Raw genomic sequence first — 19,817 nt, 5'->3', positions numbered from 1 at the left:
TTCTTCATGCTTTAAGGAAATTCCATATTACAGTAGAGATAGACAACGGCGCCGACGGGGATAGTTAGAGGCGCATGAATCAGGAGGGGAAGGGCGGCCAAAGCGCTTCCATCACTCTTCATCGATCCAATCGATCTTTGGGGTCTTGGCCGAGCATCTGGGTTTAGGATTGATCGGATTTGTTGAATTCGTAGACACCGCGTGCTTGCCTGCTTAGTCCTTGAATTCATTGAAGTGCCGGACCATGTCGTTGCGGTCACACTTCACGCCATAAAACTTGCACCACCTCTCGTGTGTACGTAACAGATGAAGCTTACAATTACATGCATTTTTATTAGAAGGTTTACATGAATTTTATAAATAAATAACTCGTTTTAAAAGTATAGGACCGTAGTAAATTTTTTGCCTAATAATTTTTTTTAGCATGACCAAATTTACTTAAGAATAGAGTATATACACATATACAGAATTCAGGCTTCGACAAGAGGCTGCTGAAGTGAATGGAGGTTGCCACAATAGCAACTTTCAGAAAGAAAGACGGGTTACAATAAGATGTTACTCACCTAAATCTTTGAAAACCCTAGCTTCGGCTCTGATTCTGGAAACACACGCACGTTTCTCTTCTTCCAAACCATCCAACAAACCGGCAGTATAAGAGTGTCGAAAGCCCTTATGTAGTCGGTCCGAAAACCCTACCGCATCGTTAGCATAATAAATTTCATACCTAAAGTTAATGCGCGATTGCTATTTGGCACGCGCGCGCCAGCTGGCAGCCTCCACGCGACGCCTTTTTTTTCGATTTTCCTTTTTCTTTTTCGATTTTCTCCTATTTGTAGCCTTTTATTTTCACATTTTTTTTGACTTTTTTTAATCTTAAACATATGTGTTTTCAAAATTTTGAGTTGAAAGTTTTTAAATTTTGATTTGAAAAGTTTCAAATCTTGACTTGAAAGTTTTTCAATCCAAATTGAAAGTTTCAAATCTCGAGTTGAAAGTTTTCAAATCTGAGTCGAAAGTTTTTAAATATGGGTCGAAAGTTTTCAAATCTGGGTTGAAAGTTTTCAAATCTGGGTTGAAAGTTTTCAAATATGGGTTAAAAGTTTCAAATTTGAGTTGAAAGTTTTTCAAATTTGAGATGAAAAGTTGAAAGTTTTCAAAATCTGACTTGAATTTTTTTTTCAAATTTCGAGTTGAAAGTTTTTCAAAATTGGACTTCACGTATAGATTTCTTATCAATCTATTAGTAAAAAGAAAACCTTCCAGAAAAGGAAAATATTGCTAATTACCATCATTACCGCTAATTACGATGCTGCAGGGCGTTGAGGGGGGTACGGCTGCGTGCTACTTCCGTAGCCAGCGCGCGCGTAAAATAGGAATCCCCAAGTTAATGAGAAAAGCTTATAAACCCATTGACGATGATCAACTTCCATTAGAAGATTATAAGATGTTACTAGAACATATAAACCGTTTTATGAAACTAAGGAGTGGCAGGGAACAAGATTGCTCTATTTTTTAACTCGATGGAGATAAATATTATTATACCAATAGAAGATAAAGGACTTATTTGATACATGTAAACTAAGCATAATTTTATTGTCAACAAAGAAATTTTTAACTGTTTACTTTCTACTACCAACACTTTGAAGTCAATATAAAAAAAATATGTAACGTGAGAGAATTAACAGGGGAAAACATACATGTAGTTCTACCACTAATATAGGTGATTATGCACATTGAAGATAGTGCCTATGTACTCCACCTCATTTCTTACACTTAGAACAAGTTTACTTATAAAGCCATAATTCTAAAAATTAATACGTCATATGTAACCAATTTAACAATCTTTCCATAAAATAGTTACATATAAATATATACTCATACACATATGGTTTTAACCCATGATATATTAACTCTGTAGCTCACTTTTTTCTCTCGCTCCTTCACCTAAGCACAAATATAATGTGACAATTTTTAGAGCCCACTTGCATCACTAACTGTACTCGTTCTTAGCCAATTTCAGTTCCGCAAATTTCTGTTTCATCAGACACTACGTGCTTGTGTAGTTCCCAACTTTTTTATTCAAACTTCTAACTTTTCCATCATATCAAAACTTTCCTACACACATAAACTTTTAACTTTTTTCTTCAAACTTTCAATTTTGACGTGGAACTAAACCTAAATCGTATCTCGTTATCTAGTGTTAGTTTATAATTTTGGTAGTTTGACCGAAGACAAACATACATCCTCCAAACATCTAGAGGAGAGTAATTTATAGAGGGGAGAATAGTAGAAGTAGCTGATTAAGGTCCTCCAAGCGAAATCGGAGTCGAGTCTTGCAAGTGGCAGCATATTTTTGAGATAGAAAAACTTGAAATGATGTACACAGCCAGATTTTACACGGTGGCCGCCGCGCTAAATCCTTTTCCCTTCCCGTAGAACTAACACAGTACTCCGCTCCGCGTCTAGCCGCGGGTGACGTCAGCACCACCACCATCTGCTTCCCCCTCCCTCCCTCCCTCCCGTCTCCTCCCCCATTCCATCGCATCCGCATACAAACCCCAACCCTAGCCGTCTCCGTGCTAGGGCCGCCGCCGCCGCCGCGCGCCGCGACCCGAGCGTCGCCGCATCGCTCGCTTCCCACCCACTCCCCCGAGATCGGCGGCGTTCCTGGTGTTTGGCGGAGGAATCTGAGGAGGCGGCGGGGGCGCGGGGGGCATATGGGGCTCCATGGCTGAGGATGCCTGTGCTGCGTAGCGCGGCGAGGAGGGCCCGAGAGGCGCAGGAGAATCCGGCGGCGGCGGCGGCGGCGGCACCGGCCCCACCGCCGGCGAGGAGGCGAAGGGCGGCGAGGAGGAAGGAGCCAGAAGTCGCCGTCGAGGCTGCTCCGGAGGCGGAAGAGGGGAGGGAGGAGGAGATCGAGGTCGCGGATTTGGGGAGGGAAGGCGGCGGAGAGAAGAAGATGGAAGGCCCGGACAGCGGGGCGCGCAGCGCCGACAAGCAGGCCGTCGAGGACGAGGGGAATACCACTCCAGTACCTGATACGGTGAGATGTTCTCTTATTTGATACTTGTGCTTACTAGGCCTGTGCGTGGACTGGATGCAGCAATCATCAACCAGGCCTGTGCGTGGACTGGATACAACAATCATACAACATTTATTCTATAGATGCACCCGTCATCCGTGAAGCTAATTTGTTTTCATCTTGTAAAGCCGGAGGCTAAGCAAGGGTTATGATTGGGAATTTGGGATTGATAGCTGTTCCGAACACGTAGATGCACCCGTCAGCCGTGAAGCTAATTTGTTTCCATCTTGTAAAGCCGGAGGTTGAGCGACGGTTCACGGTTATGATTGGGATTGGTAGCCGTTTTGAACATTTATTCAGTAGATTCACCCGTCATCCACGAAGCTAAATTGTTTTCATCTTGTAAAGCCAGAGGTTAAGCGACAGTTATGATTGGGATCGGTAGCCATTTCGTGTTTGTATCCCAAAAGATCCTAGCTTCAGTTGTCTCCATTTATTCAAAACGATTTTTTTTTCTAATCTGTTTGTTTTGGCTTTGTGCAGGTCCAGGTGGGCAGTTCACCAAAGTATAGAGTTGATAAAAAGCTTGGTAAAGGAGGATTTGGCCAAGTATATGTTGGCCGCCGCATGTTAGCTAACGGTCCAGGTGCTTCTGAGGTATTTAGTGCCAGCCTATTTGTAAAACTGTACTTGTAACCGTGGATGGTATTAACGGTTGAAAATAAATATCGTGCTTTCGAATGGTAGGTGGCGCTAAAGTTTGAACATAGAACCAGTAAAGGATGCAACCATGGGCCTCCTTACGAATGGCAGGTTTACAAGTATGTGCCTCATGATCTGCCATTATGCATAGCAAGTTGCATGCTATATATAGGTACCTGACTTTTATCATGGCCATCGTATATACAGCGCCATCGGTGGCATTCATGGGGTTCCTCGAGTCCACTATAAAGGACGTCAAGGCGAATACTATGTTATAGTAATGACACCTCATTTTGACTACTACGAGAGAAACTGTTTTCTTTTTGCCCTTTCCAAAATTTTAATTAACTTGGTTTATGAAAAATGTAGGTTATGGATATGCTGGGACCCAGTCTTTGGGATGTTTGGAATAATAATTCTCACACGTGAGTTTTCCAATTTAGCTAACATTTATGTAGACTTCTAATTTATCACTAACATAGTTTGTTTTGGTTTTCAGAATGTCTGTTGAGATGGTTGCGTGCATCGCTATTGAAGCTATCTCCATACTTGAGAAAATGCATTCAAAAGGGTTGGTTGCCATCTCTCTAATTATTATTATCCCCTCCCCACCAAAATACATTTTATTTCCTCTGTTGTAATAGAAAATGTTTTGCAATCGCAGATATGTTCATGGGGATGTGAAACCTGAAAATTTCTTGCTAGGGCCTATTGGAACTCCTGAAGAAAAGAGACTCTTCCTTGTCGATCTTGGTTTAGGTAACTAAATCTTCACAGATTAACCAACTGCTCGATCATTGTCTATTCAATTGTTTTAAGGTAGCAGCAGATTGAGGAGTCTGAATTAATTGAGTTTAATCTATCTTTAAATGGCAGCTACCAAGTGGAGAGATGCTTCAACTGGCCTCCACGTTGACTATGACCAGCGACCTGATGTTTTCAGGTGACCAGATGGAAATTTTATGATAATCAATAGGCATCATTTACATTGTCGCTAGTGCTTTTATGGATAATATTGAATGCTCTGTGGCATTTCCTTCGTAGGTTCTGTTTCCTGTTTTTGGTTGAGTCCTAGGATGCAGCCAAATCAGGTCACCCTTTGTACTGGTTTCTGGCCAACAATTATTTTCATTCACTTAAATTTTGTTTTATCTTTTTTTTCCCCGCATTCTGCTTGTTCCTGTACAACCATTATTCATTACTTCTCAACAGCACTAAATGCGGCTGGCACTGGTGCTGGTCAATCACTCCTCACTATTATGTTTGGTGACTGGCTGTTTCTGCATGGAAATAGAGCCCTAATTTCTGTCTTGAATGCCAACTCATTCTTCATGTTGTAGGCTTATAGCAAATCAGTAACTCTGCCTTGCTTTTGCTGCTATTTCAGGGGGACAGTTCGCTATGCTAGTGTTCATGCACATCTAGGGAGAATCGGTAGCCGAAGGGATGATTTAGAATCTCTAGCTTACACACTAGTTTTTCTTCTACGGGGGCGTCTACCTTGGCAAGGTTATCAGGTAATTCGCCGGACCCACCATTCCATTTATTCTGATTGTAGTAATACATTTAAATAATTGATAGTGTGTGCCTGCAGGGTGAAAACAAGGGTTTCCTTGTGTGCAAAAAGAAAATGGCTACGTCTCCAGAATCATTGTGCTGCTTTTGCCCACAACCCTTTAGGGAGTTTGTAGAGTATGTGGTCAACTTGAAGTTTGATGAAGAACCTAACTATGCAAAGTGTATATCCCTTTTCGATACTGTAGTGGGCCCAAATCCAGATATCAGGCCAATTAACACCGATGGTGCTCAGAAGGTACAATACAATCATATATTGCAATCTGTTATACTGCTTAAAAATCATGACTTTGGTTGCACTAATCTTCCTTGTAATTTCTCTAAAGCTTATACATCTAGTTGGCCAAAAGAGAGGTCGCTTATTGATGGAAGAGACAGATGAACAACCAAAGAAGAAGATCAGGATGGGTATGCCTGCAACACAGTGGATTAGTGTTTATAATGCCAGACGGCCTATGAAACAAAGGTACTTTTTCTTATGAGGCCCGAAAGTTTTAGTTTATAGTTAGCTATATGATCCACCTTTGTTAATGCAGTACAATGCAACATACATGTTCTATATTTTGCAGGTATCACTACAACGTTGCAGATTCAAGGCTTGTACAACACATTGACAAAGGGAATGAAGATGGTCTGTTTATCAGTTGCATAACATCTTGCTCAAATCTGTGGGCTCTAATCATGGATGCTGGCACTGGGTTCACTTCCCAGGTTTATGAACTTTCACCACATTTTCTTCACAAGGTGAGTAGCTTGCTCCTTGTTTAACTGGTGGAAAATCTTAGCAAACTAATCACATAACTTTTCAAGGCAAAGTTACATATAAGGAAGCTCTTGTATACATTGTCAAATGTGATTCCATGGTTTTCTGGTCATTTGAAGGAATGGATTATGGACCAATGGGAAAGGAACTACTATATAACTGCACTTGCTGGAGCAAATAATGGGAGTTCCCTGGTAGTGATGTCAAAAGGTAACCAGTTAAAGCATGCTGTTTCAGTGCTATTCCTGTCTTATAATGTATAAATTATTCTTTGACTAACTTAGCATGCTTTTTTAGGAACAATGTATACACAACAATCCTACAAAGTAAGTGATACTTTCCCTTTCAAATGGATAAACAAGAAATGGAGGGACGGTTTTTATGTGACTTCCATGGCAACAGCTGGAAGTAGATGGGCAGTTGTTATGTCGCGTAATGCTGGATTTTCTGATCAGGTAGCATTCTTTCTGCTGCAATGGTGTTCATCAATATTTACATTTGTTTGACAATATGCATTTGCATTTATTTTACAGGTTGTCGAACTGGACTTCCTATACCCCAGTGAGGGAATTCACCAGAGATGGGACAATGGTTACCGGATAACTGCAACTGCTGCAACCTGGGATCAGGCTGCATTCGTTTTAAGCGTCCCAAGAAGGAAGCCTACAGATGAAACTCAAGAGACGCTGAGAACATCTGCTTTCCCTAGTCAACATGTCAAGGTTCGTCTGCTTCATATACTAGTAACGTACTTGGCAGTTTTTGCCGTTAGTACTTTGCTCTGACAGAGTGATGCTTGTCTCGTTCCAGGAGAAATGGTCCAAGAATCTCTACCTTGCATCAGTATGCTATGGACGTACTGTATCCTAGAAATCTGGCCATCTAGTTGAAGCCATTTCGAGTTCTAGGCTTCTAGCATTGGTCTCTGCTCAGAGTGCAGCGGCTTATGTGATGCTGGCAAGTTCTGAATGCGACTTAGCGTACCCTGACTATCGTGCTGTCGTGAAGATATTTAATGGCTATCGTTCTTAATTATAGAAGAGCTTGTACAGTAGTAAATGTTTTTGTAGTTCGTGTAATCGTTCATGTAGTGTACTGTTAATTGTAGTGCAAGGCGTTGTCAGATGTGTACACCTGTCCGATATGATTGAACTCCTATCTAATCGTGTGAAAGCATGAGGTTCCTGCTCGCCACCTTATGAGCTACTTACTGTTACCATCTCCTCACCTCACCTGTGCGCAATGCGCTATTGCTGGCTTGCCGAAAACCTCTTCAGAATACAAGGTTCTCTTTCAACATTGAATTGATTTTCTCCTCGCAAAATTAAAGAAATCTTTTTTGAAAATGGTGTGTTCGAAACGAGACAAACGACCATGCATAATATGTAACTCTAGGCTGTTGCTGGCTTGCCGAAAACCTCTTCAGATTAAAAGGTTTGTTCTCTTTCTACATCGAATTGATTTTCTCCTCGCAAAATTAAAGAAATCTTTTTCGAAAATGGTATGTTCCAAATGAGACAAACGACCGTGCATAATACTATATACTCTAGGCTAGTGGAACCTGGGATGCCAGGTTGTTTAAAATTTCTACATTAGACTGAACATAACTACGGAGTAGTACTTTCCATTTAGGATCTGGGTCCCTCTGAACTTGGGGCTCGTGAATAGTCGTGACAATTTTATCGATTATGCATGTTGCATCAAGGCCTTGCACCACCAATCAACTAGAGTATTCAGTTTTACTAACATCGGAAGGTCGTTACCGTGTATTATCAATCTACCATCTAGGGAAAGGACCTGTACAGTACTTTATTTGTTAAACATCTTCGGTCTAATCTGCGTCCTTCAGCAGCTCCAGCGGTGAAACATAAGGGCCTGTTTAGGTCGTGAAATGAAAAATTTTATGTCACATCAGATGTTTGACCGGATGTCGGAAGGGGTTTTCGGACACGAATGAAAAAACTAATTTTATAACTCGCCTGGAAACCGCGAGACGAATCTTTTGAGCCTAATTAATCCGTCATTAGCATATATGAGTTACTGTAGCACTTATGGCTAATCATGGCCTAATTAGGCTCAAAAGTTTCGTCTCGCGATTTCCATGCAAACTGTGCAATTAGCTTTTCTTTTTATCTATATTTAATGTTTTATATATGTGTCCAAAGATTCGATGTGATGTTTTTGGGAAAAGTTTTAGCACTTTTTTGGTTGTTTTACTGGACTGGTAACTTTGATGCCTTCATCTCGGCTTGGACTACGAAAGCCTTGAGCTTTCAAATCTATGATATTTTCATGACATGCGTACTGAACTCATCTTACTCTTGAGTTTGATTCCCAGAGTCCAGAAAGGTAGATCGATCATTTTCCAGGCACCAAGTTTATAGTGAGCAGTAGTGACTGACAAAAACTGTACAGACAAAGCCGAGTTGCATATTCAGAGAACAGGTCCTGTATTTCACAAATCACAACAACCAAGTCGAATGCAAGCTTGACAGGAGAAAGTGGTATCCAAGCACAAGGCAAGCAGCCACCATGAACTGCAGGTTCAACGGGATGATCTTGCCGGCATCCGCGCTCAACACCTCGCTCGCCTTGCCAGCCGCCGTGCCGGCCGAAGGGAAGCAGTAGAACAACTCCGCGGAGGCGACACCGGTGTCGCCGCCGTTTCCTCGGAGGTCGTCATTGCTGTACGCTGGCTTCCCGGCCACGCTCTTGTAGAGCCCACCGTTGCATGCCTGCATACACGCAGCCGGAGGAGGAGACAGGTAAGTAACGAGAGAACGAATCATGGCGACGAAATGATTGCAGATGCGACGCGACGGCGGGCAATGTCCACATGGCAGCTCTGCTAGTTCAGTCAGTTTCTTGTTTGCAGACAATAGAGGCGTCGTCAACTCGTCGCAGGTAGAAACTTAAGATTTGAGAAACGGTTTGGAGCTGTAAGAGATCGGACGCGTGACCTGGAGCTGGTCGCCGACGGTGACGACGACGGCGCCGTCCATGGGCCTGAATCTGGACCAGCCTCGCCGGGAGAAGATGTGGAACGCCGAGGCGCCGGGGCAGAGGTGGAGGGCGAGGGCCCGCGAGCACCGCGAGCTCCGGACCAGCATCCTCAGGATGTCGTCGTGGCGGATCGGGCCAGAGGCGCCGCCGCTGCGGTCGTCTTGCCTGCGGCGGTGCTTGCGGATGCAGAGGAGCGAGCCGTTTGTGTCAGCTCCGGCGATGGATTGCGTGGCAACGGCGCCGCCTCGCTGCAGGACGTCCATTATTTTGGTTGCGGTTTGCTCCAGCTGAATGAACAAAGCGTCTGCTGTGTTCCTGGGCACAAAAAAAATCAAATGGTTAGTGTTGTGAGTTTGGACTAGACAAATTATACAACGATCTTAGCTCGTTCTTTTGGTCCAAATTCTGACAATCACATCGACTGTTTGATCTAAACTATGTGACGAATTCTGCAAAATTATCAAACCTCGCATGTAGATCGACATGCTAGATTACGAGTTTTTTATATACATATTATTTCTGAGGAAGACATGATCACATGAGTACACAGTAACAGACTAACAGTGAAGTACCTGAAGTGGCTGGCGCCACTTTGGAGCGCCCAATTTCCCGCCATTTCTTGGCCTCCGTCACCAGGCGACCACCACATCTCCTCACCGTTCTCATCGTCTCCGTTGACCTCCACCTCCTCCGGCTCCGGCGTCGCTGCCCTTGCAGTTGCAGCTGCCACATGACGCAACGCTGCTGAGACCAAGCTCCGGTCGACCCCATGGCCGACCACCTGGAAGCAGCCAAACGCGACGGCTGCCGACCTCAGCGCCTCCGCCACCGGACCGCCGGCCTCCGGCAAGGCCAGCAGGCGCACGTCGATGACCGGAGGTGCCCACGCCGCTTTCTTCTTCCGCGGGACGGCCCTCTCCGGCAGCCGCAGCACCGGGACTCTGGCGGAGCGGCGCAAGAACCTGCCGATCTCGTCGTCTTCGTTGCTATCGGGGCACTCGCCGTATGCAAGAGAGCCGGAGCTACTGCTCGTGAGGACGCCGGTGACCGGAGACGGCGGCGGTGCCCGGAACTCCGGCACCGGAAGCTCTCTCGGCCTCTGAAGATAGGTAACCACCGATGCAGTAGCCATAGCTGATCTCATGGCCTCTTAGCTTTGGCTTGAACTCTTATGTGATTCGCGTTGGCATGGAGAAATGGTGCTTGAGTTCTTGTGTTCTTGTAGGGCCATGGATTTTAAGCTTCTTTTTCTTTGTGGAAAAGGGGAAATGATAAGAGGAGCCAGATGCCAGCTAGAAAGAGGGAGAGGGTGGAAGGCATGATGCTGCATCAGCCATCATTGTGTCAGAGGTGCAAGTAGATACACTGTGTACCTTCGAAATATCATTCTGCGTTCTTTTTAAGGATATTCTGGAACAGCAAAGCGCTTTGCTTTGTTTCAACTGCTTTAAATCAGGCAGGTTTAGCGTCCTTTTGTCAGGTCAGTCCTTTATTCTTGCGGTTGCACAGGTTTCGTTGAATGAGAGGATCAGTTCATCAGTCACGGTAGAAGTACTCCATTTTACCAACTTTGGGCTTTCACTTTCATCAGTTCACTCATATACTTGTCAGAACTCAGGAGTACCGTTGTAAAGGAGTTATGAGCATTGCGTGCGATGTCCATAGGCATGTTTTTTCTCAGATAATACAGTACAAATAAATGCGCAATCTACCATGTTAGTGGGGATAGCTCAGTTGGGAGAGCGCCAGACTGAAGATCTGAAGGTCGCGTGTTCGATCCACGCTCACCGCAAATTTAATCTTCTCATTTTTTTTCACAGAGGATTTCCTTTTTGCTGCGGATGTGTTTTGCTAATCTTCTCATTTTATTTTTCACAGGATTTCCTTTTTGCACAGAGGATTTCCTTTTTGCAGGATGTGTTTTGCTAATCTTCTCATTTTATTTTTCACAGGATTTCCTTTTTGCAGGATGTGTTTTGCTAATCTTCTCGTTTTTTTCACAGGGTTTCCTTTTTGCAGGATGTGTTTTGCTAATCTTCTCACTTTTTTTTCACAGAGGATTTCCTTTTTGCAGGATGTGTTTTGCTAATCTTCTCGTTTTTTTCACAGGGTTTCCTTTTTGCAGGATGTGTTTTGCTAATCTTCTCACTTTTTTTTCACAGAGGATTTCCTTTTTGCAGGATGTGTTTTGCTAATCTTCTCATTTTTGATATTTCCTTTTTGCAGGTGTGTTTTTGCAGGGTGTGTTCTGCCAATCTTCTCATTTTTTATATTTCCTTTTTGCAGGATGTGTTTTGCCAATCTTCTCCATTTTACAGGATTTCCTTTTTGCAAGATGTGTTTTGCTAATAATTTTTTTCCACAATATTTCCTTTTTGCAGGATGTGTTTTGCTAATCTTCTCATTTTTTATATTTCCTTTTTGCAGGTGTTTTTTTTTTGGCTATTCTTCTCATTTTTGATATTTTTCCCCATGATTTCCCTTTTGCATGATGATCTCTTTTTTGCTTATTTTTCTTCTTCTCACAGGTTTTGCCTTTATTCCCCTTCCTTTTGCTCTCAGGGACTAAAATTTGTCTCACAGATGTCCAGGCCACTCACTGACACACAGGGTAACTTCTTTTCTTCTCACAGGATTACTTTTTTCCCCTAACCCACAGCGCGCAAAGAAAAACGGAATTACCGCATGAAAGCCGTGACAAAAATGGTACAAATGTTCGCTGCTCATCATGAATCTTTAACCAAGATACGTTGTTGAGTCGACCAGCGAAACTTATACAGATACACAGAAAACACCAGTAGCACCTCCTAAACTACCCCCCGTGTGTTTCAGCGCAAAAGTTGAGTTACATCACAGTTGCCAAACTTGCATGGATGCTTCGTCAGATTCTATTTCTACCGTCTTTTGGAAGGCTTGGCTAAGGATCCTCCTGTCGCCTGCGCAGTTCCAGGTCTCATGCTACCTGTTTAATGAATACAAGCTTATCAGTAGAATGTTGTTTGTGGGTTCCATTTCTAGGTGTTCTCATAGCAATTATTAAATTTTGGCAAATACCGAGTACTGGTGACCCAGCATGCCGAATATTTTTGGGATATATACATACCTTGAGTTTTCGGAACAACCTCCCTTGGTTTTGGTCTAGAAGTTGATGGCTGCCCGTTCTTCGTGAGAAAGAATCTGGTTATTCTTGATGGCGCTTTATGCCTGTTATCATAGAGCTCACCCATTAAACAGTGGACGTCATTGTTTTCTTAAAAATAAAAACGAAGTGTTTTTGGTAATGCATATGGAGCAAAAGAATGTTGAAGCCCTACATATTTTGCTTGCATTGTATGCTGTTTAAGTCAGTAAATGATGAGAAGAAAAAAGTTCATCACACTGCTAGAGAAACGGTTTTTACTCCCGGTTATAGCAACCAGGACATCTTTAGTCCTGGTTGAGAGAACCGGTACTAAAGTTGCATAGCAAATGAAAAATATATGTGGGATGTGGGATTTGAACTCAAGATCTCTCGCCTCAGCCCTCACTAACCATCCCACCTACTACACACATCTGACTTGAATAGAGATGCTTTTTTTTTTAACTAACCCTAGAGGCATCTTACCAACCAGGACTAAAGATTATTTTTTAGTCCCGATTGGTAATACCAACCCAGACTAAAAATGTTTCGAGGGACTTGGAGCATCTTAAGTACCGGTTCTTAATCTAACCGGGACAATCATTAGTTCTCCACTAGTGTCACAAGCGCACGATGGTTTAGCACAGGAGATAAAGGAAAACAGGATGAGTACATACGCTCGTTCTGCTGATGTTTCTGAAGCACCAGCAGGAGAATACTCAGTTTCCCCCACTGAGCAACCATCGTCAGATGCATTATCTTCAGCTTCAGCTTCAACGGATCCTGCAAGCCCAGTATCAGCTAGTGGAGTCAGTGTGACCACTATTATTTTCATCGACAAGCGTATAATTTTGAGTATCTGGTAAGAGCTCTATCACTAGAGTTCAACGCTACTTCACCTGATAGCTGTTGGTTCTGTTGGCTTGCCACGGGAAGTGATGACAAACCAGTAGAGGAAGTAGATTGTCTCAGCAAGTTACTGCCATTTCTGTCTGTCATTGAATTGGGAGATTTGGATTTAAGGAGCTGAAGCTGTTCGATTTCCATATCTTTTCGTGCTATTGTATCTTTCAAAGATGCAACCTGGACAATAACACAATTATGAAATCGAGGCAGGATAATATTAATAACCAAAGGTGAACGGAGAAGCTACTGACAAAAGTATATTAACAAGTTAACAAGTACTCCTTATTAGCAATACGTGCTATCAAAATACATAATAATGTTATTTTTACTCCTATTAAAGTCTAATAATGTATGCTCACCTTTTATTTCAGTTCAACAGAAGAAACGTTTCAGTTCATCTTTGAAACTGAATATTAAGTGCTTGCTAGGGATTATAATTCAAGTAAGTGGCACACGAACTTTATATGATTAATCAGAGGCTGATGTGCCAAAAAAAATACCTGTTCCAGCAGCTCTTTTATGTCTTTCCCCTCTCTGTTACTTCTCGCAGCACCTAACTCAACTCCAGAAACCCTTTCAGCAAATTTTAAAGTACTTATGGTTTCTGAATATGATTCAATATCAGGGTTTATTTGAACAAACATTAGTGTCTTTGCTTGTCCACCTACAAGAAAGCGCATAAGTTAGGCAAACTAGTAAGCCTATCCACGTACACATCTATCAACAACTATATGTTACCTAAAGAACTCTGAAGAACTTGAGTTAGCTTGCTGTTTCTATATGGCACATGGGCATTCTTCTGGGCCAAAGAAAAAATGACATCTCCAAGAGCAGAGAGAGATTTGTTAATATGCTGTGCCTCTTTTAATCTGTCTCCTGTTGCTTCAGATCGTTCAACTCTCTCACTTCCAGCGAGATCAATCAGATGTAGACATCCTCGAGAAGTAGAACCATTCTTCACGTCCAGTCCTCTAACATGCACAGTTAGAATGCTGCATAAAAGAAAAAGCTTTTAGAATACATCATAAGACTTTCTGTGTGGGGTGAAATCTATTAGTAGTTTATCATGTATACCTGTGGGAGCGACTGCTCCTTTCATTTAGAGCTGTTGATCCAACTGCTCTATTTGACTGTCCAATTTCCATCAAGTCTAGTACGTCTGATGTTGATTTGACAGGGTGTAAACTTGCATCAGGAACTACAAGGCCATTAGGCTGAGAAGTACTCCAAATTCCAAGTGTTTATATATGTTAAGGATAACATGTTAGACCTTGTTTTCACATGTTTATCCATGTCAATATTAATAGCTCAATGAGGATAGATTTGTCGACTGGAAATAGAATATATAAAAAGGATATCTTTTTTGTGCAATGTCATTTGACAGAAGATCGCGAACTTGCTCATTGTATATTTCAACCATCTGCACTCCCACCTCATATGAGAATGCATTTTTCCTACTTAGAGAAATATCAAACAGATCATTTAAAGCACGATAGTTAACACCCCAGTCTTCTCTTGATGTCCCTGGTCCACTCTAAAGGGTAAAAGATAAGAGAGTCAATTTACAATATCCCCAATGATAGTTAGCAGAGCAGGTTTGCTGTCTTGAATTAGTTAAACAGTAGTAAATACCATTGTGTATGTTTTTCCTGAACCAGTTTGTCCATATGCAAAAATGCAAACATTGAATCCATCAAGAACTGATCTAATCAAAGGTTGGATATCGGAGAAAACTTCAGCTGTGAGTTATCAAATAAAAGCTTGTGAGCAATGTTCAACTGTATGCCAAATTTTTTTTTCTTTAATTAAATTCCTGCTCTTACTAATATATACCTTGAGAGGAATGTGTACCGAACACTTTGTTAAACTTAAACATTCGATACCCTTCCTTTCCTTGCTTGGAGGGGTTTGCAATAAGAATCTCGCCATTTTCACCAATATAGTCAATTGCAGTTAATTTCCCATCTTGGCCAGGGAGAAATGGTCTAACACGACAGTATACTCTGATGTTGCCTGATAAGTCATAGCAAACATTAGAGTGCAGACAAGGGTGCTATATCCATAGAATTTGTTCCAATGCCAATAATACTATAATGGTGTAACAGAAATAGAAATTACCTTTCAATTCCTGCACTTCATTAAATAACTTCTGGTTTTCAGCAAGAACCTTATGGTAATTTTCAGCAGCATCTACTAAACCTTTTAGGTCATGTCCTATACAAGATTGAAAATTAAGACTGAGCACAAGATAATGTGTTTATATGGAACAATACAAATACAACTATCATGAGGATCAGTGCAAGTACCAATATTTGATATTTCATCCCTCCATGTCATTTGAAGGGCATACATTTCTTGTTTAATGGATTGAGATGATATCTTTATATCCTACAATAGTTTGACAATAAAAAACGTCAATAAACCAAAATACAATGAAACATAATTAAGAACACAAAGTTAAGCAGACCTTGATAGAAAGTTTCTGATTATTCATAAAACTCTGAAAAATGTTTGCTTTTTTGCTCCAGAGTTGTGACTTTAATTGGGAAGTAGCCTCAACTTCTTCAACTTTCTTTTTGGACTGCATAAGACAAAACTCAGCCTCCTTAGCTCTTAGTGTCAAGTGTTCCTCCATCTGCCTAGCTTTTGTTTCCATTTGCTCACGGAATTGTTCATGCATCCTATTCATGACTTGCATCTCTTGATGGAGGCTAGCAATTATATTCTCCGCATTCTCCTTTTCACGGATCAGCCGAATCATGTCTTGCTCTCCTAGTTTTCTTTTCTCATCAATTTTTGACTTCTCTACCTATAAGAAAAACACATAACATATTACCAGTAAATAATAATAATGCATGCAGTGTAAAAGATTTATTTGAGACAACATGTAGTACAAAATAACATAAGTAAACTTAGGTTTATACAGTACAAATGTGTGATGCCAATACTTTTATTAAGTAAGGTATTTAACTATTTATGAATACTTACTGAAGAAAGAAAAGTGCTTGAAAGAAAAAAAAAACGAGCTAAAACATATAGCAAATGAATGAAGACATTTTGGATACCTTAACTACCTCAAGCCGATTTATTGCCATCTGAAGAAGGAACCACATAGTTATAGTCAGTATTACAACAAAGGATTAACTCTGACAAGCATTTAGAACTCTCAGCAACTTTGGTGTTTACCTCGTTTTCTTCATTTGTTCCATTTACTAATGTCTCAAGTGCTTTAATTTTTGAACGATACTTATCCTCCCGTGTCTTGATGATGCTATTTTGCTGCGACACAAGTGGTTTGATTCAGGAATTAAACACGCGTGGGAAAAAAGAGAGATAGTTCAAAACTAATATTTTTTAGATCAAATGTTGATCCGATGATCAGCCCAGCTTTACTAACAAAGACCAAAGGTTCAATCAAAACTAATATTATCCTTACATTTCTAATGTGATCTGCTTGAATACCAATGCGGTGCTCAATCTCCTGAATAACATTCCTTAGTAAATGAACAACACGCTGAGACAAGCAAGTCAAACCATCAGTAACAAAAGATAAAAAGACACTAGTATTTCATTAAAAAAACGAAAATCAAAAGAAGTACACATACATGTGGTATTTCTCCTCTTTTCCTCTCAATACTTTCATCCAGAATGCCATTAACAACTCTAAGAAGGGATTGGGTAGGGGCATTCTGAGATAAGAACATATATAATCATTAGGTAAGGAGCCAGTGAAAAGAAAAAGAAAAAGGTTGCAGTGTTAGGATACACTATGCTAAAGATTTTACATCTAAACTATTTGAATGCAGCATCTCTGAGATCTTAGCAGCAGGAAGATCTGTGTAGGTTCCATGCTTAAATTGGACAACCTCATTGATCTTTTGTCCTGCAAAGGAAGGAAAACATAACTATATATTAACATCACAAGGCTCCTAAGTCAAAATTGGAGAGAAAGAGAACTTGAAAGTTATAAATGTTATTCGATTCACAAAATAACACAAGTTAAGAACATTATATGTATGGAATTATAAGAAGGTATGGAAGTCAAGCTGAAGTCATGGGACTTGTTAGATAAGTTTTAATCAGTATATCAATATGTAAAATTCAAGGATTAATAGAATATGCTCCCATTAGCAGGAGAAAAACTCATGATAATATTGTTTCTTTGGACTTCCGAATACCAAGTCAATACAGCATTGATGCTCAATATTATCTGACACCTGATGCAAAAAAAACAAAGGACATAATATGTGTACCTGAAAGAAGAGGGCTTCTTTGCTGGGACTTAGGGTATCTTTTCCCTGGTGTGGCAACTGAAAGCACCGGTCCATCAGTTTCTCGAAGTTCCAGTTTCCTTCTGATTGGAGTCTTAGCAGTGCTGTTAGAAATATGACCACCCAATTGTGTAGCCACATTATCCTTTAAAGCCAAGAGACACTCCACTATAGAAGACATTGATCCCTGTAATCACCAAAAAGACCAGAGTTGACAAAAACTACTGGCACAATTGACAATCATAACATGAATCTGATTCAATCAAAGCTTTCTGTCCCTGCCTCTTACGAATATCTGAGTACATCAATAACCATAAGCACTAGGAGCAAGCATCTGAGAATGAGGCACATTTTAGTGAATACTCTTGCAACTTTCTTCCTAGGCTAAATAGGACTCCATAGCAGAGTCTAAGATCCAGCTATCCAAGGCCACTCCGGTTCTGCAAATTTCTTGTACTGGTGCAACACTTTTCAGCCTTTCTAATAGTCTCAGATTCAGTGCTGATGTTCAAATCAACAGTCAGAAAACTTAAAAGGACAGTTCATAAAAAAATATGTGGAAATAATCATCTTGGTGAAGTCATAGACTCATCATCACTATTCCATGCCAACAAGATTAGAGTACTTATTTTCTTTCCAATAAGGCACTAGTACTGACACCAACTATGTTAATTATATTGTCCTACACCTTGACAAGGAGATGACATCATTAAGTTGGAAGTTGGAACATATGCTAGTATCATAATTCTACTGTATACTAACAACTACTTCACATTACTGGAGCAACCTCACCTCCTCAAGATCCTTCACGCCAAAGCCTGGCAGCCCCATCTCTGCAACAACAGAGAGGAACTTCTTCACATTTGACCGTTGGTCCGATGCATAACCACCCCACGTCCCCTGCAAACGAAGCCATATCAGCAAGAGCAGCTTGCAGAAACATATGTATCAGTTCAGTTAGCTCACCTCCAGAACACCGGGCATGAGCTTGTCCGCAACATAGCATAGCGCTTCTCCGTTAATGAGGTAATCCCGCAGCTCCTCGTCCGAAGAATCCAACGGCAAATCGAACTCCGGCAGTAACCCGCCGAGCCAATCTATCACCTCCGCACGCCGATTGGCTAGAATTTGAAGAAAAAAAAGGTGTCAACCAAGGAAACAACCGTGAGATGCGTAGAGATCTCAAATTGAGCTCTCACATTACAGTTTACTGTCACAAAACAACATTTTAGGAACAAAAGATCTCATTTTGACCTCCCAGGCAAAGAAAAGAAGGCAAGCGAGATGCAGGGAAAAAAAAGGGGGGCTTCATCACACTGCACTGGCAAAATAGGCAACCCAAAACGATTTAAACGCCGCGCAAACTTGACTCCATAAGCGCCAAACCTGGAGCATAACATGAACCGAATAGCACCGGCCTCCCATTTCGCGAAATTTTTCAAAAGCATTCATTAAACTCTGAAAGATCCAAACTTTGTAGGTCCGCGGCTCGAATTCGAGCCACTTCCCCGCAGCGAGAAGAGAAGCGAGAAACCCCAGATCGACGGCCTCACCCGCATCGAAGTCCTCGTACTCGCCGTTCACCGTCCCCATGCCTCACCGCCCGGGGCCGGAGCGCGCGCGGGGCGGGGAATGCCGGCCGATCCGGGCCCAGATCGAGCCCTCCGACCGGGTCAGCGTCGGCGCGACCCCGGATCGAGCGGCGCCGAGGCAATGCGGGAGGCGAGCCGGCGCGAGCTCCGGGGATTTTGGTTTGGGTTTTCCTCCTCCTCTTCTTCCCCGTGCTGCTGGGTGTACTGCGCTTTTGCTCAGCTTCCCCTGCTGTCGTTTTTGTTCTCTTTCTCCGGTGGTTAGTTGGGGGGTTTGATTTTTTTGGCTTTCGCTTGCGCGTTAAGCCCGGGCATGCTCGAGTACTGTACTGCCATCTCACGCTTTAACTCGCGTCACCTTACCGGTCGTAGGAGTAACGAGGTTTTTTAACCCTCGTGATTTTACTGACAAGCTTTTGACTAGTGGAAATGGTCAAACTTTTATAACTTAGACTATCAATAACTTTAAAAATATTTAGTTTTAAAAAACTAGAACAACATATATATTTGTCTTTTAAAGTACTAAACATGTATTTATTTATTATATATATTATAATAGAAAAATAAGGTCAAAGATGTATATTGTAGACCGTGTTATTATTTAAAACGTTAATTAAAATGAAACCAGAGGGATTATACTGGATAGACGTAATCACATCAGAGTTGGTGCCGCAGGTATGCTGGAGTATTGCATGCAAGATCCAAGATCCAACATCGCAACGTGTACAAAAGAGAAAGGAGGGAGGCGTATGCAGATGACGGGCACGCTGGGGAATTCTGCAAGACAGCAACAGGGCACAGGGCGGAGGCTTTTTTTTGGTGCTTTCTCGGGACGCGGCGCTCCCAACAGACACGAGACGGACAGCAT

The 19,817-nt window shown here is 41.8% G+C and overlaps 3 protein-coding genes and 1 non-coding gene across 4 annotated transcripts; 2 read left to right on the top strand and 2 right to left on the bottom strand.

Annotated features, from left to right (window-relative positions):
* The first annotated feature begins 2,533 nt into the window (after positions 1-2,533).
* LOC4326170 (casein kinase 1-like protein HD16) lies at positions 2,534-7,268 on the top strand. Its single transcript, XM_015795720.3, has 16 exons — positions 2,534-3,043; positions 3,566-3,679; positions 3,770-3,843; positions 3,932-4,001; positions 4,094-4,149; positions 4,224-4,295; positions 4,389-4,483; positions 4,601-4,667; positions 5,112-5,241; positions 5,319-5,537; positions 5,626-5,765; positions 5,869-6,043; positions 6,182-6,272; positions 6,360-6,517; positions 6,596-6,784; positions 6,873-7,268. Exons 1-16 carry the CDS (start codon positions 2,738-2,740, stop codon positions 6,930-6,932), a joined length of 2,016 nt encoding a protein of 671 aa, XP_015651206.1. The 5' UTR covers positions 2,534-2,737; the 3' UTR covers positions 6,933-7,268.
* A 1,150-nt stretch (positions 7,269-8,418) lies between these two features.
* Positions 8,419-10,347, bottom strand: LOC4326169 (uncharacterized). The gene is made up of 3 exons (XM_015795727.3): positions 9,638-10,347; positions 9,023-9,380; positions 8,419-8,797 (listed from the first exon to the last, which is right to left on the bottom strand). Exons 1-3 carry the CDS (start codon positions 10,207-10,209, stop codon positions 8,525-8,527), a joined length of 1,203 nt encoding a protein of 400 aa, XP_015651213.1. The 5' UTR covers positions 10,210-10,347; the 3' UTR covers positions 8,419-8,524.
* Positions 10,348-10,784: 437 nt separating this feature from the next.
* Positions 10,785-10,857, top strand: TRNAF-GAA (transfer RNA phenylalanine (anticodon GAA)). The gene has a single exon. It is a non-coding gene; the product is annotated as a tRNA-Phe (tRNA).
* Positions 10,858-11,745: 888 nt separating this feature from the next.
* LOC4326167 (kinesin-like protein KIN-14C) lies at positions 11,746-19,179 on the bottom strand. Its single transcript, NM_001409789.1, has 22 exons — positions 18,914-19,179; positions 18,327-18,481; positions 18,153-18,260; positions 17,343-17,547; positions 16,875-16,972; positions 16,695-16,778; positions 16,526-16,603; positions 16,276-16,368; positions 16,155-16,184; positions 15,557-15,898; positions 15,396-15,477; positions 15,208-15,303; positions 14,923-15,102; positions 14,722-14,828; positions 14,448-14,623; positions 14,164-14,328; positions 13,828-14,081; positions 13,590-13,753; positions 13,083-13,266; positions 12,861-12,966; positions 12,169-12,269; positions 11,746-12,027 (listed from the first exon to the last, which is right to left on the bottom strand). The coding sequence occupies exons 1-22, from the start codon at positions 18,951-18,953 to the stop codon at positions 11,960-11,962; spliced, it is 2,916 nt and encodes a 971-aa protein (NP_001396718.1). The 5' UTR covers positions 18,954-19,179; the 3' UTR covers positions 11,746-11,959.
* Between the last annotated feature and the right edge of the window lie 638 nt (positions 19,180-19,817).

The sequence above is a fragment of the Oryza sativa genome, chromosome 1 (genome assembly GCF_034140825.1).
Source record: "Oryza sativa Japonica Group chromosome 1, ASM3414082v1".
Classification (NCBI taxonomy): domain Eukaryota; kingdom Viridiplantae; phylum Streptophyta; class Magnoliopsida; order Poales; family Poaceae; genus Oryza; species Oryza sativa.
The sequence above is the reverse complement of the archived record's forward strand: the minus strand, read 5'-3'. Positions and strand labels throughout refer to the sequence as shown.

What these genes read in the sequence shown, in the direction of transcription:
- LOC4326170 (XM_015795720.3), top strand. Translation starts at nt 2,738, where the DNA reads ATGCCTGTGCTGCGTAGCGCGGCGAGGAGGGCCCGAGAGGCGCAGGAG. An exon ending in ACGGTCCAGGTGCTTCTGAG is followed by an intron (nt 3,680 to 3,769) that starts GTATTTAGTGCC and finishes TTCGAATGGTAG; the next exon opens with GTGGCGCTAAAGTTTGAACA. An exon ending in CACCACATTTTCTTCACAAG is followed by an intron (nt 6,044 to 6,181) that starts GTGAGTAGCTTG and finishes GGTCATTTGAAG; the next exon opens with GAATGGATTATGGACCAATG.
- LOC4326169 (XM_015795727.3), bottom strand. Translation starts at nt 10,209, where the DNA reads ATGAGATCAGCTATGGCTACTGCATCGGTGGTTACCTATCTTCAGAGG. An exon ending in AGTGGCGCCAGCCACTTCAG is followed by an intron (nt 9,381 to 9,637) that starts GTACTTCACTGT and finishes TTTTGTGCCCAG; the next exon opens with GAACACAGCAGACGCTTTGT. An exon ending in CCGTCGGCGACCAGCTCCAG is followed by an intron (nt 8,798 to 9,022) that starts GTCACGCGTCCG and finishes GCGTGTATGCAG; the next exon opens with GCATGCAACGGTGGGCTCTA.
- LOC4326167 (NM_001409789.1), bottom strand. Translation starts at nt 18,953, where the DNA reads ATGGGGACGGTGAACGGCGAGTACGAGGACTTCGATGCGG. An exon ending in GCGTGAAGGATCTTGAGGAG is followed by an intron (nt 17,548 to 18,152) that starts GTGAGGTTGCTC and finishes TGGTGATTACAG; the next exon opens with GGATCAATGTCTTCTATAGT. An exon ending in ACAGAACCAACAGCTATCAG is followed by an intron (nt 12,967 to 13,082) that starts GTGAAGTAGCGT and finishes CTGGGCTTGCAG; the next exon opens with GATCCGTTGAAGCTGAAGCT.